We start from the raw sequence: 13,515 nt of genomic DNA, 5'->3' as shown, positions 1-13,515 counted from the left end.
AATAATTTAATTAAAATTAAAAAAAAAATTTACTTTCTTTGGTATATCTTTCCATTTTCTCATTTCCAAATTTTGCTTTACATTTTTTCTTGCATTTTTATAAACACCAATCACAACAGACTCCAAATTTCTTGCAACTATACATTTTCTGTCAAGATTACTCATAACATAAAAAGTCATCCTCTTCTATATTTTTTAAAGCAGGCAAGAGCCAAAATAAAAGTTATTAGCAAAAAAGAAAGTGATTTATGGCATTTTATGTATTAAAAGATTCATGCAGTGAATGGGCATCCCATATACAAATTAATGCTGAAAGTGTACTGCCCATAATCTGTACCTGTAACCTTATATGACATCTCTCTGTAACGTGTCAAGTCTTCTCCATTAACTAATACCAGCTGTGGACATTTTTCTTTTGCATCTCTGACAGTCATAAGTTTCTTAACTCCAAGTTTCCTAGCTTCATAGTTGCAGGTAACCACCAAATATTTCTGTTGAACCCCTATAAAAAGTAAATATTTTATGAGAAAACTGAACAGGATTAAAGAAAATCTTAATATATTATTTACTAATTCCATAATTTTAAATTGTAATGCAATCTATTCTGATTAAAACGAAAAAGTGCTATTCAGTTAAAAAGTATAGCCTCGGGGCGCCTGGGTGGCTCAGTTGGTTAAGTGTCCGACTTTGGCTCAGGTCATGATCTCATGATCTGTGAGTTCGAGCCCCACGTCGGCTCTGTGCTGACAACTCAGAGCCTGGTGCCTGTTTCAGATTCTGTGTCTCCCTCTCTCTCTGCGCCTCCCCTGTTCACGCTCTCTGTCTCAAAACTAAATAAACGTTAAAAAAAAAATTTGGGGGGCGCCTAGGTGGCGCAGTCGGTTAAGCGTCCGACTTCAGCTCAGGTCACAATCTCGCGGTCCGTGAGTTCGAGCCCCGCGTCGGGCTCTGTGCTGACAGCTCGGAGCCTGGAGCCTGTTTTGGATTCTGTGTCTCCCTCTATCTGCCCCTCCCCCGTTCATGCTCTGTCTCTCTCTGTCTCAAAAATAAATAAATGTTAAAAAAAAAAATTAAAAAAAAAAAATTTTTTAAGTATAGCCTCCATTCACCAAGGTTCTATAAATAAAATTAACAAAAATTATCATAAATCAGTATATTCTCAGGGCACCTGGGTGGCTCAGTCAGTTAAGCATCTGACTCTTGATTTCAGTTCAGGTTATAATCTCAAGAATCGTGACATCAAGCCCCGCATTGGACTCTGTGCTAAAAGCACAGAGCCTGCTTGGGATTCTCTCTCCCTCTCTCTCTGCACCTACCCTGCTCTCTTCTCTCTCGAAATAAATAAACATTTAAAAAAAAATTTTTTTTTTCAACGTTTATTTATTTTTGGGACAGAGAGAGACAGAGCATGAACGGGGGAGGGGCAGAGAGAGAGGGAGACACAGAATCAGAAACAGGCTCCAGGCTCTGAGCCATCAGCCCAGAGCCTGACGCAGGGCTCAAACTCCCGGACCGCGAGATCGTGACCTGGCTGAAGTCGGACGCTTAACCGACTGCGCCACCCAGGCGCCCCATCATTTAAAAACTAAAAGTAAATCAGTATATTGTCTGGAGTCTTCAGCAAAAAGATAGAAACAAAATCCTCCTAGGGATTTTTTTTCAGACAATATGAAACCAGATTAATTTATACTGAATTAACTCTTTATATAGGTCTAGGCTATGTTTCACCAAAAAATAAAGCAGATGAAAATAACTGAGTACAACTAATCACTGGTTTCTGCTAGAAAAACTTTCCGATGACTATAAAGCGATGTTCTATTATAAGTGCCAACCTACAACAAGCATGAAGGATCTCCTCCCAATAAATGTTGCAATTACTAAACTGTTCCCCAGAGTAATTTGCCGAAAAGATAAGGCAGTGAGGCATGATTAATGGGACCCCTCCTTATCAAAAATGACTAAATTATGACCATCTACAGACTACACAAATTCTCGTTTACTAGTGGTGGCTTAAGATTGCTGAAATTACTTTTCTCTTTACACAAGTTGACCATTTGTTTACCACTGTAAAAGTAGTGTTCATTAAAACACAAACATGAAGAAAAAAAAAGATTATGTCCACTCCACCAATGTAAGACATTTGTTTCTAAAACTTTGATATTATAAACAAGGCAAAGAAACGTTATTTCATATAAAGATTTGTGACATATCCGATTATATACTCCACAATAGAAGCTCTGGGTCAAAAGTAGTGATTTAAGATTCATCAGTGAGCTATATAAAAATCAGACTGGTAAATTCCTTAACTTAAAAAGTAGTCTCCTAATACAGAATTAAATTATATGGACTCACTACTACTATATGTTACCAGCCCAAGTTAAATAGTCACATATTTCTTGAGTATAACTGAAAGACTACTTTCCCTTTCTCCCAGAAACTTTCAGCATCACATTTCTCACTTCCAGATAATCATTCATCCCTGTGTCTTAACTATACTATACTTTTTTATTAAGCATTACCTACATAGCATCTTATGTTACACTGCTACTAATTAGAAATGACTTTAGCAGAAAATTTTATAGGCCCTAATCCTAATTCCTTGACACCCTAAGAACCAATGATTAATCCCTCAGGATTAAAAATCCTAGACTGATATTGGCACACCAAAAACTAGTCATCCCTTTGTTCTTCCTTAGTAAATCAAGTAGGCTGGGATGAATTGGGATTTATCAAACACAACCTAGGCACAAGAGGTTAGCAGCTGGTGAACCAGAATTGTTCTTTATGCTTATACTAAAAGATAAATTCTTACTACATGCATAAAAGAAATTTTAGGAAATTTAAATGACTTTTCCAACTTAAGACATACATGTAATAGAAATGCTAAAACAAGCCAACATATACAAGTAAACCCTCCACATAAAATCCCTCTTTGCCTTTTATTTAAAAAGATACCTGCATTTTTAGGAACATTTTACACTCTATATGCCTCAAGTATTTAGGGTTCTGTTCAAAATCCAACTATTTTGTCATGTTACACAGTTCAAGAGTCAAAATCAAAAGGTGGTTGGATAGGTGAAAATGTCATTAGAATGTAGTAAGACGTTTTTTAATTTTAACCATTGAGAAAAAGACTAATAGCTTATGGTCTTTCTGTTTATGTGTTCGGTTGGCTATATACACTACTTGTGTAAAATTCATCATTTTCATCATTTATTAAATGAGGCTTAGAAATTTTACACCTACTAGAGAAGCCAAGTTTACTGCCTCTGATGTACCTTAAGAACTGCTTCCAAAATCTTTAATATGGTTAATAAATCAGAATATAATCAACATAGTTAATACTCTTATACAAAATGAAAATATTATCAATGTCCAGAATTACCTAAAGGTTTACCCTTCAGTTCCGGATTTGATATCATTTCTACTTGTGCATAAAAGCAATCCAGATCCACATGCACTATAACTCTGGATGAAGAAACTCCTTCTGGCACCACTTGACCATGAACCAATGCACAATATGCAAAGAAATAGAAAAATATATTCAGGCTGCTTATCATCTCTGAGCAATTGGCAGTCCCTTAAGACATGGTAACTGAGAAGGAAGAATGAAGAATGATTTTAAGTTTCTTCCTAGATTTATGTGTCAAAGCATCTAAAAATTACCGACACGAGAGAAACTCCATCTATAGGAGGGTCTTCAGTCCTGTGTACTTAGTATTTCTTTGTGCGCTGTATTTTTCTCAGGCTAGAAATAACTTTTGAGAGGGAAAAAATCGATAATGGAAGATGAAAGAAGTAATCCTATCACCTGGAAATTTATAATAAAGTTTAGATTAAATCGCAAGGGATAGGTAAGTTTAATGCTGATTTCAACCAACTTAAAAATTATCCTAAGTGGCATGTTCTTAAATAAAAAAAAAAATAAAAATAAAAAAAAAGAATCGTTAAATACAAAAGGGCAGAATCCAGACCTATGGGTTCCAGTAGACTTTATCTGGCACCCATATGAGGGCAGGATTATCTAGTTCAATGCTGAATCCCCAGTATCTAGGACAGGGCCTGGCATATAACAGACTACCAATAAATACTCGCTAAATTAAAAGAATGAGTAAATATTTCTTGAATTTGAAGAAGTAGCCTAGGTCATGGAGTGCGGAGGGGGATGAGAGAGGAGATTCCGGCTCTTAACCAATTAAAAACGAGGCAGGCTAAGTGCAATGTGGTATTCTGATCTGGATACTGGAACAGAAAACTAAGTGGAAAAAACTGGCAAACCCTGTATAGCGTTTGTACTTAACAGTATTATGCCAGTGTTCACGTCTCAGTTTTGACATATGTACATTAGATATCAACATAAGTGACATAAGATATTAACAATAGGGAAAGCCGCTTCTGCAACTTCTGTGAGTCTAAAATTAATTCCAAAAATTAAAAGTCAAACGGGGGCGCAGAAGGGGGCAAGGAAGAGCCTTGGCCTCAGGCCCTGGGGTTCGGCAGTACAAGGTAGAGCCCTTATATTTCCAGAGGCCGAAAGTGGGTCCTCGAAGAGATGGCTACTGCAGATGTGCCTCGTTTTCGGTGCCGAGCCAAGCTACAGCCCCAACCTCCGCCAAGTGGGCGACAAGGTTCTCTACTTCTGCAACCTTACTCAGCGCCGGCGCCTCTTCGGCTATTTGAGGGATCACAAATGCACCCTGGAATAACAAACTGATTCGCCGATCCCTTCCTTAGCTGTAAACAGCAGGTAACGAAGGGCAGCTCTCTCTACCAAGCCGTGAAAACGAAAGGAACAGAGCGAGGCTGGGACTGTCGCGCCCCAACGGCCGCCGCCGCCTCCCCTGGCCTCCGCCCGCCCCGCCCTTCTCATTTACACCAAGGGACGCCGCCGGGCTCCTCAGGCACCGGCGCTTCGCGCGAGCAGCCTGCCTCCCCCGCCTCCGCCCGGTCCATGGCCTTAGCCGCGTCCTCTTCCTCGTCTCGGCCGGCTTCCTCCTCGGGCTCCACCCCCAGCTTCTCCATCCTGCCGCGGCCAACGACAGCGCAGTTTCCGGCCGCTTCCGCCCCGTCTCCAGGGAAACCAGGGGCCGACCGCCCCCAGTCGCTTCGGCCTTGGCGCCTGCGCAGCCCGGGCCGACCAGCCAGTTGCCCGGAAGAACGCGCGGCCTGGGAATCGTTTGGTCCCACGTGCTGAGGTTGCTTCTCGCCCGCTTGAGGCCGGAAGTGAGGGATTACCGTCACAGACAGCTCTTTTTTTTTTTTTTTTTTTTTTTTTCTTGAGGTCTTCGGAGTTAGTCCCATGCCACAAATTTTAACTTTTTTTATCTTAACTGGGGCCAGCCTGTTCTCTCGATAACTGTTACAAGCAAAACTGGTAACACTTAAGACACTGAACGATTCGTGGTGATGGGGGGTAAGAGAAAGGGTGGGAATTATGGTAAAACCAAGAGGGCCGTGTGAACTGACATGATTAGCAAGTATGTTAAATATTGTTGCATTTTGTTCGTTGTTTGATTCAAAGACACTGACAAATTGGATCCCTGAATTCTTAATCATCTAAAGCGAATAGGATCGTGATACATGAAGTTTGGAATCAGATAAAATTTCCAAACCAGAGCCTCCAAACTTGCTAATTTTCTGACTTTGGGCAGGTTGCATAACTCCTCTGAGCTTCGGTTTCTCCACTGTTGGGGGGGACCGTTGCCTTGAGTGTCCAGAGATTAAATAAGTGAGTGAAAACATATAGTTTAGCATTCCAATGTATGTAAAACACCTGACACACAGAGGGTGCTCAATAAATGATAGTCGTCTTTGCTTTCTGTTAAGACGCTTGTGTGCCTCTGCGTGTGTGTGTTTGTGTTTTCCATAAGAGGAAATTTGGAAATTTTTATGTGTGTACGTACATATTTATACATATATTTACAAACACATTTTGCCTTTTTTTTTTTTAACAGAATTTCGCTCTTACAAGTGAACCTTGACACTTGTCAAGGATGTGTGAACCTTGCAAACCTTTTAAAGGACATGCTGATGCATCCTTAAAGAAAGAATAACGGGCAGAACTGGGGTTCAGTGGTTTGAAGACCAAGTCTTCCTCTTTGGGTATTTTACCCTTAGACATCTGGACCAGTTCTCTAAAACTCTCCAGTGTAGGATCTAAAATATTCAGAGCTATGCTGCTTTTTTTGTGAATACCGTTTTATAACTGTAGATAAAGAGCTTTTCAATTAAGTGCCTCTTCGGCCCTTAAGTGCCTCTTGGGCTATCATCAGGGGTCCAATTACTTACAGACAACAAAGGTATTTTTTTTTAACTCCCCCATATTGAGAATGATACAAACCCCTGAAATGCCATGGCAGATTAAAATAACTCCTTTTTAACAGCTCTAGGCTCAGTAACACTCAACAGCTTAAGCAAAAGTGAGCCAGCATTGAAGAACAACACACACAATCAAGCGCTATCTGGTTAGTTACATTTATTTCCCTGTCAATTGTCAAACTGAAGAGAGGCTTTTAATTTAGTAGAATAGATAAATGGAACGTCAAAAACCCTCAGGGAGCAAGCAGGGCTGGTGCTTTTTTTTAACTTTTTAAAATTTATTTACTTTTTAATTTGTTTAATGTTTATTCATTTTTGAGAGAGAGCATTAGTCGGGGAGGGGCCGAGAGAGAGGGAGACACAGAATCCAGCTCTGAGCTGTCAGCACAGAGCCCTACGCAGGGCTCCAACTCACAGACCTTGAGATCATTGCCTGAGTCGAAGTTTGTTTAACCAACTGAGCCACCCAGGTGCCCCAGGGCTGGTTTTTTGAGTGTACAACTTTTATAGTAATACAGAGATAGCCTCATGCTTAGAAGGGCCCTGCGCTTGGTTTAGTGTTCTGCTGTTGTCATCTTGAAATTCTTAATAATAATTGAGCAAGGGAGCACTCATTTTTATTGTGCATTGTACCTCACAAATTATTTAGCTGGTGCTAGGAACAAAGAAGAGAAGTGGCATAGAAATGACATTAATAAAACATCTCTATGTCAGGCATAGGACTAAGAGCTTCAAACAGATGATCTCATTCAACATGCCCTAGAGGGTAGGCATCGTCATTCTCATTTCACCAAAAATGAAACAGGCCAACAGAGACTAAGGTGCTTACTCAAGATTATGAATCTAGTAATGGTAAATCCACCTGTCAGAGTTTTCCATAGAGAAGGATTTGTTAATAATGTTTCTTCCATAGAGGAAGTCACTCCTTCCGTCTTCCCTGGTGCTTCAAACATCAGATAACTTGAAGTAGGGAGAATAAACATCCCTCAAATGTATTAAGAGGCATAAAAATACAATTTATATGAGCTAATATGTGTTGCTTTGTTGAGGAATGAATTGGGAAGTGCTTCTTTTATTCTATAAATCCCTTCCTCTATTTTAATTAGCTGGTTCTAATTGAGGATTATTTCAGGAAATAAACATATTGAGCCTAGATCACAATTGCATATTTAAGTGCAAAGTGAGAGAACTTCAAGGCAGAATAAACATATTTAATTAAATAAAACTGTGGTTGAAATAATATTCATGGGGAGCCTGGGGTTATAGAGTGTGACTAGCAGATTTAAAAAAAAAAAACACAATTGGGGACATTTACAAGCTTCAGAAGTCAAGACACCATGAACTTATGTACATTAAAAGTGACAAGCATGAACGCCCATGTCAGTGAAGGGTGGGAAAGTTACCACTGCCTGTTTCTCTCCTCCTAGCCAAATTGGCCACATATAGCTCAAAGGCAAAACTCTAGACAATGTTCAAGGGCTTTGACACAAAGAGTGTGAAGGTGTTTGTGAGTGTCTGTATTTTATGTTGGTAGGGAGTTAGGTATGTAGAAATTGACTGTAGGGTCAAAAGAACAATTTGAATTGGCAAAGGCACAGAGAATTTGGTTTTGTAAGGTTTTTAGCCTAGTGCAGTGTTTCTCAATTGGGATTGATTTTGTCTGTTAGGGATATTTGGCAATATCTTGGAGATATTGTGGTGGTCATGTTTGTGGAATTGGAGTTCTGCATTACTGACATCTATCTAGTGTGTAGAGGCCAAGGATATTGTTGAACATCCTACAACGTACAGGGCACCCCTTCACAATAAAGAACTAGCCAGCCCAAGGTGTCAGGTGGGCCGAGGTTGGGCTCTCTGGCCCACTAGTAGCATTTACACTATCCTGTTCCCAACTCTCTCCTCAGCTTCAGGTTTCCAGTCATAATGAAGAATTGATCTTCAGATATGTGCTTTTAATTATAAATGGACGTTTCTAGAAAAAGGGGGATACAAGAGAGGGAGACAAGTATTATTTAGTTGCTTTTCATTGTGGGAATTTACGTTCTGAGGCTAAAAACAAATGCATTTGCTAGAAAAGAGATTTAAGAAAAATATCTACATTTTTATGGAGCTTGTGAGTTGCCCCTAGGGTGAAAGGCTGATGAGTCAGAAATAATTTATAAGGCTTAGAAGCTAAAACCAGAAAACACATAAAGGCTTCAGATGGTTGAAAGCAAACTATAATTATGACACGCTGTTGTACAATGTGCATGTCCTCCAGTACTTACTGAACTTTCATCCCAGGATCCCAAACCCTTTGCATGAAAACTTTAATTGTCATGAAAAAACCTTCCTCTCTCTGTCTCTCTCTCTCTCTCTCATTCTGTACATCCCATTGCACACCAAAGCTGCAGTTTCAATTTTTCTCTCTGTAACCTAAAAATATTTGCTTCATACCATGTGATTGTGGCTATGAGAAGGTATATGAGGCTGGCGTTTTTCTAACAGCTTCTCTTTGCTTTGACCTTTCTTTGTGGTTCTGTAGAAGTCTGATGAAAAGCCTGTGTAGTTGTTTTAGTAATGGCATTTAAAACATTGCTTGTCAGGTTGTGCTCAGTGGACCTTGCTTTGTCATTCTGGAGAGAGATGGGGACCAATGTGATCATAATACAAGTCATTTGGTCCTCGTTTATAAATAACGTCTGCAAACTTCAACCACTGAGGGAAAGAGAATTACTGGATGTCATATAGAAAATGCAAGCACATTGAAATAGATCAGGTTTACTGTATTAAATCGATAGACACCTCCTTTAATGTAATCATTTTTTTAAAAAGAAACCCTTTTTCTGATTGCAAAAGTATTCATGATTATGGAGAATTTGGAAAATATAGAAAGGAGATAAGAAAATAGAAATAACCCATAATAATCCATAATTTGGATGCTCCGAGATAACCATGCTTTAATAGTCTTTTCATAAATCACAAGTTAAAAAATTTTTTTTTTAATTTCACAAATATATTTCTGCATCTATTTCTCTACCAAACCACAAAAACCGTTGTGAGATGCATTGCCGGAATAAATAACCTAGAAAAACCTTCATACATTTACTTGTTTTTGATGTTAATTTGAGGGAAATGAATAAATATGGTCTCAGCATCATCTTGAAAATGTTAATAATTTTAGTTTAATCAATAATCTTCATGTTTTTGGTTTGAACTTAATATAAACTCAAAAAGGAAAATGACATTTATATGTATAGGACTTATTTTTAAAGTTGATTCAAAGACTTCATTAAAGTACCTATTAATCCTGAAAGTACTGCTTGTGCCTCTGATTTAAAAAAAAAATCATTTTTATTCTCATCCATTGTTTAAAATATTCTAGTAAAACAAAAAACATAAGGTATAAAATAAAAATCCTCCATAATCCCCACTGCACTTTGATATAACCATTGTCAACAGAGTTAACCACTATTAACAATATATAGATATATTGGATCAGATCTTTTCTTATAATGCTAAGGATAGGATAGACATAGTGATAATCATTTTTAATTTATATGAGTGGGCTCATATTGTACAGACTTTCTGCACCGTGTTTTTTCAATTAGTATCTCTTGAACATCATTTATTTTCTATGCATAAAAATATACTGTATTCTTTTTAGTGGTTGCATTGTTTTACAATTCCATATTGATGGACACTTATTTCTGATTTTTTGCTGCAGTAAACATCCTTGTACATACACCTTTGTGCCCTTCGTCAGGAGTTTCATCTCACCCTTTCCTAGGACAAATCTAACCCCAAAGTTAAGTAATAATGTTATCTTTATCCTGTTAAATTAATAAAACACCCTGTGAAAGCACATCATGATAATGAGACCTGTCAGTTCTACTTGAGGTGCTCTCAAATCCCTCCACTCCTCTGCTTACGCATCAACGCACTCCGCGTCCAGGCCACATGCAGTCATCCCTGGCTTAGCCTAACGTCTGCCTTTTACCAACTGTGGGCCCTACAATGATGATCTATAATTTCATTTTCCTGCTAAGAACCTTTCAAAGGCTTCCCACAACCTTTAGAGTAAAATTCAAACCCCTTTCTTGCCATGTTTCTCAAGGCTCCGCTGGGGCACACTTGACCTTTTCTTCTCTACTTCTTCTCATAGCAGTTTATCATTTTTCCTTACACTTGGGCCACACCAAACCCCTTTCTATTCTGGGGATATATGTTGGTCTGCAGTCAGCAAGCTGGAGATCCAGGAGAGCTGGTGGTATTGTTCCAGTCTGAGCCTAAAGGCCAGAGAACCAGGAGAGCCAATGGTGTAAATTCCAGTTTGAGTCCAACTCTGAAGGCAGCAGACCAATGTCCCAGCTCTGTGACATTCAGGCAGAGAAAGCAAATTCTTCCTCACTTAGCCTTTTGGCACTATTCAGGCCTTCAACAGATTGGATGAGGCTATCCTCACTGGGGAAGGCAATCTACTTCACTCATTCTATCAATTTAAATGTTGATCTCATCGAGAAACATTCTCATGGACATACCCAGAATAAAGTTTAACCAAATACATGGGCACCCTATGGCCCAGTCAAATTAACACATTAAATTAACCACAGGACAATCTCCAGCCTCCAGACCACCCTATCATTTGAAAATGTTTTCACATAACTGGCTTGTTCTGTTTTTCCAGTTCTCAGTTCAAATAGCGACACCTCTAACTGACTTTTCCAAACCGCACTCTCTCAGATGGCCTCCCCCAGAATCACGTTCTCTCACAACATGCTGAGTATCATTTATAACACCCAAATATGGAACTGTTTATTTGCCCTTTACTTGTTTTTAATCTCTGTCTCCTACTAGAATGTAAATTGTATTAGGGCAGGGACCTAGTATGCCTTGTGCTTTATTGGTAAATACTAAAAATATGCATGCTGTAAATGAATGGCATTATTTTGATATCAATTGGCTAACTTAATAATGTTAGATTTTTAAAAGTCCTGTATAGATAAATCTTCCTTATAGAAGATTCCAAATAATATATGCAGATAAGCCCCCTCCAGGAGGTGGAGCTTAATCTCTTCTTCTTGCTGGAGGACAGACAGTGACTTCCTTCCAAAGAACAGAGGATGGAAAGGGGGGAATAGTAAATTTACAGTGGAGAAACCTGGCAGTCACTGCCTCAACCAAATGATCATGTAGGTATCATATACTCCTGATAGGATGTGCAGCATCACTTCTGTGGAATTGTTGCCCAAAAGAACCTCAATGTAATCGTAAGAAAAGCTCAGACAAACTCAAATGGAGGGACTTAAAACAATTGGTTAGTATTCATAAAAGGTATCAAGGTCAAGAACGACAAGGTAAAAGGAACTGTCATGGGTTAAAAGAGACTAAGGAGACCTGACAACTAAATGCAACGTGGCATCCTGGCTTAGATTCCAGAACAGAAAGAGGACATTTATGGGAAAACTGGCAAAACCCAAATAAAATCTCAAGTTTGTGTAAATACATCAATGTTGTTTTCTTAGTTTTGACCAAAGTACCATGGTAATGTAAGATGCGAATGGCTGGGGAAACTGATGAGGGGTGAGAGCTCTCTTTATTATTTTTGCAACTTTTCTTTAAACAGACACTTATACCAAAATAAAAAGGTTATTTTAAAAAATAGAGAATCACAAACCAGAATCTAAATAAACCTTAATATTTTTTCAAATCTTTACAAATAAAAGAACACAAAAATGAAAAAGACAGTCTTCTAGAGCCAACACACACACACACACACACACACACACACACACACACAAAGGTAACTCTGTGAGGCAATGGATGTGTTAATTAACTTGATAGTGGTAACCATTTCACAATGTGTACTTATATTAAATCATCATGTTGCATACCCTAAATATAATTTTTATTTGCAGTTATATGTCAGTAAAGTTGGAGGGAAAAGCTTATATGTTGCTGCTGATATTCAAAAGTGCAATGAGCATTTTGCCTTTTTATTAGTTAACGTGTATAAATTGATAAATACTGTCTTCTGAATTATGTTTACAGAAATTTAAACCTCCTAAGTTTCAACTATTATTTTCCATTTCTATTACCATAGTTTAAAATTACTTAAAAGATGCTATCTATTCGGTTAATGCCCATTTAATTTTTATAATTGAAGGATATTTTTGAACATACTGGCACCCGACAGATAATTACTGCTGTTAAAATCATCACTCCATAAAAAGAGTTTCCAACACGAGATGATTCTAACTTGTCTATAAGTTTTAGCTTATTTTTCTTTGAATAAAAGCCAGAAAGATTATTAAGAAGTCAGTGGTAATGAGACGCTGAAATCAGAATTGCTGAATACGCAATTCATCTGAAGAGAGACAAATGGTATACTACCAACACATTCTTCTGTCAGCATCTGAAATGACTCCTACTAGAAGGCAGTAACTACCCAAGGACAAAAGCACTTGTTCCTTTAATGGCATCTGCTACATTCACTTGTATAGTGACAAATTAATAAGTAATCCACTGTAGGAAATATCCTGGTTTTGGATTTATACATCATTACCTAAGAAATCAGTTCCTACTTAAGACATTTATAAAAATACTGACTTCACTTCGCATTTCTTTACCTTCATGGAGGCACAGATCAAAATGAAAGACTAAGAAAGATGAGGAAATATGACAGACTGGAAGAGACTATGAAAACATAACAAATAAATGAAAGTTCAGATTCTGGATCATTTCCTGGGACAGAAAAAGGACAGTGGGGGGAAAAACAGGCAAAGTTTGAATAAGCTATGTAGTTTAGTTAACAGTTTTGTACAAATGTCTCCTGCTTTTGATCATTTTATTATGGTTATTATATTGTTAACCATAGAGAAACTGGGTCGCCTAGGTTGCTCAGTCTGTTAAGTGTCTGACTTCAGCTCAGGTCAAGATCCCACAGTTTGTGAGTTCAAGCCCTGCATCGGGCTCTGTGCTGACAGCTCAGAGCCTGGAGCCTGCTTAGGATTCTGTGTCTCCCTCTCTCTCTGCCCCTGCCCCGCTCATGCTCTCTCTCTCTCTCTCTCTCTCAAAAATAAATATTTAAAAAAAAATTAAACATTAGAGAAATTAAGGGGAGATAACAACTTTCTGAATTAGTTTTGTAACTTTTTTGCAACTTCTGTAAGTCTAAAATGATTTCAAAATAAGAGGATTTTTTTTTTAATTGCATGG

At 38.3% G+C, this 13,515-nt stretch overlaps 1 protein-coding gene across 5 annotated transcripts in view; it reads right to left on the bottom strand.

Annotated features, from left to right (window-relative positions):
* Nucleotides 1–5,138, bottom strand: part of POLI (DNA polymerase iota) — a 28,731-nt gene extending 23,593 nt beyond the window's left edge. Inside the window, exons 1-3 of one of the 5 annotated variants that reach the window (XR_006707803.1) lie at nucleotides 4,875–5,137; nucleotides 3,386–3,496; nucleotides 338–502 (exon numbers count right to left, since the gene is read on the bottom strand). Coding sequence is in view for 3 of the 5 variants with exons in the window: in XM_045459096.1 (XP_045315052.1) it covers nucleotides 338–502; nucleotides 3,386–3,496; nucleotides 4,875–5,022 (424 nt within the window). In the remaining 2 variants the exon portion in view is untranslated. Of the gene's footprint in view, nucleotides 1–337; nucleotides 503–3,385; nucleotides 3,497–4,874 lie in introns of all 5 variants that reach the window. The other 4 variants (XM_045459096.1, XM_045459093.1, XM_045459092.1 and 1 more) reach the window with 4 other exon arrangements.
* Between the last annotated feature and the right edge of the window lie 8,377 nt (nucleotides 5,139–13,515).

This window comes from Leopardus geoffroyi, chromosome D3, assembly GCF_018350155.1.
Source record: "Leopardus geoffroyi isolate Oge1 chromosome D3, O.geoffroyi_Oge1_pat1.0, whole genome shotgun sequence".
NCBI classification, from domain to species: domain Eukaryota; kingdom Metazoa; phylum Chordata; class Mammalia; order Carnivora; family Felidae; genus Leopardus; species Leopardus geoffroyi.
Note: the sequence above shows the minus strand (reverse complement) of the source record. Positions and strands in the feature narration are given on the sequence as shown.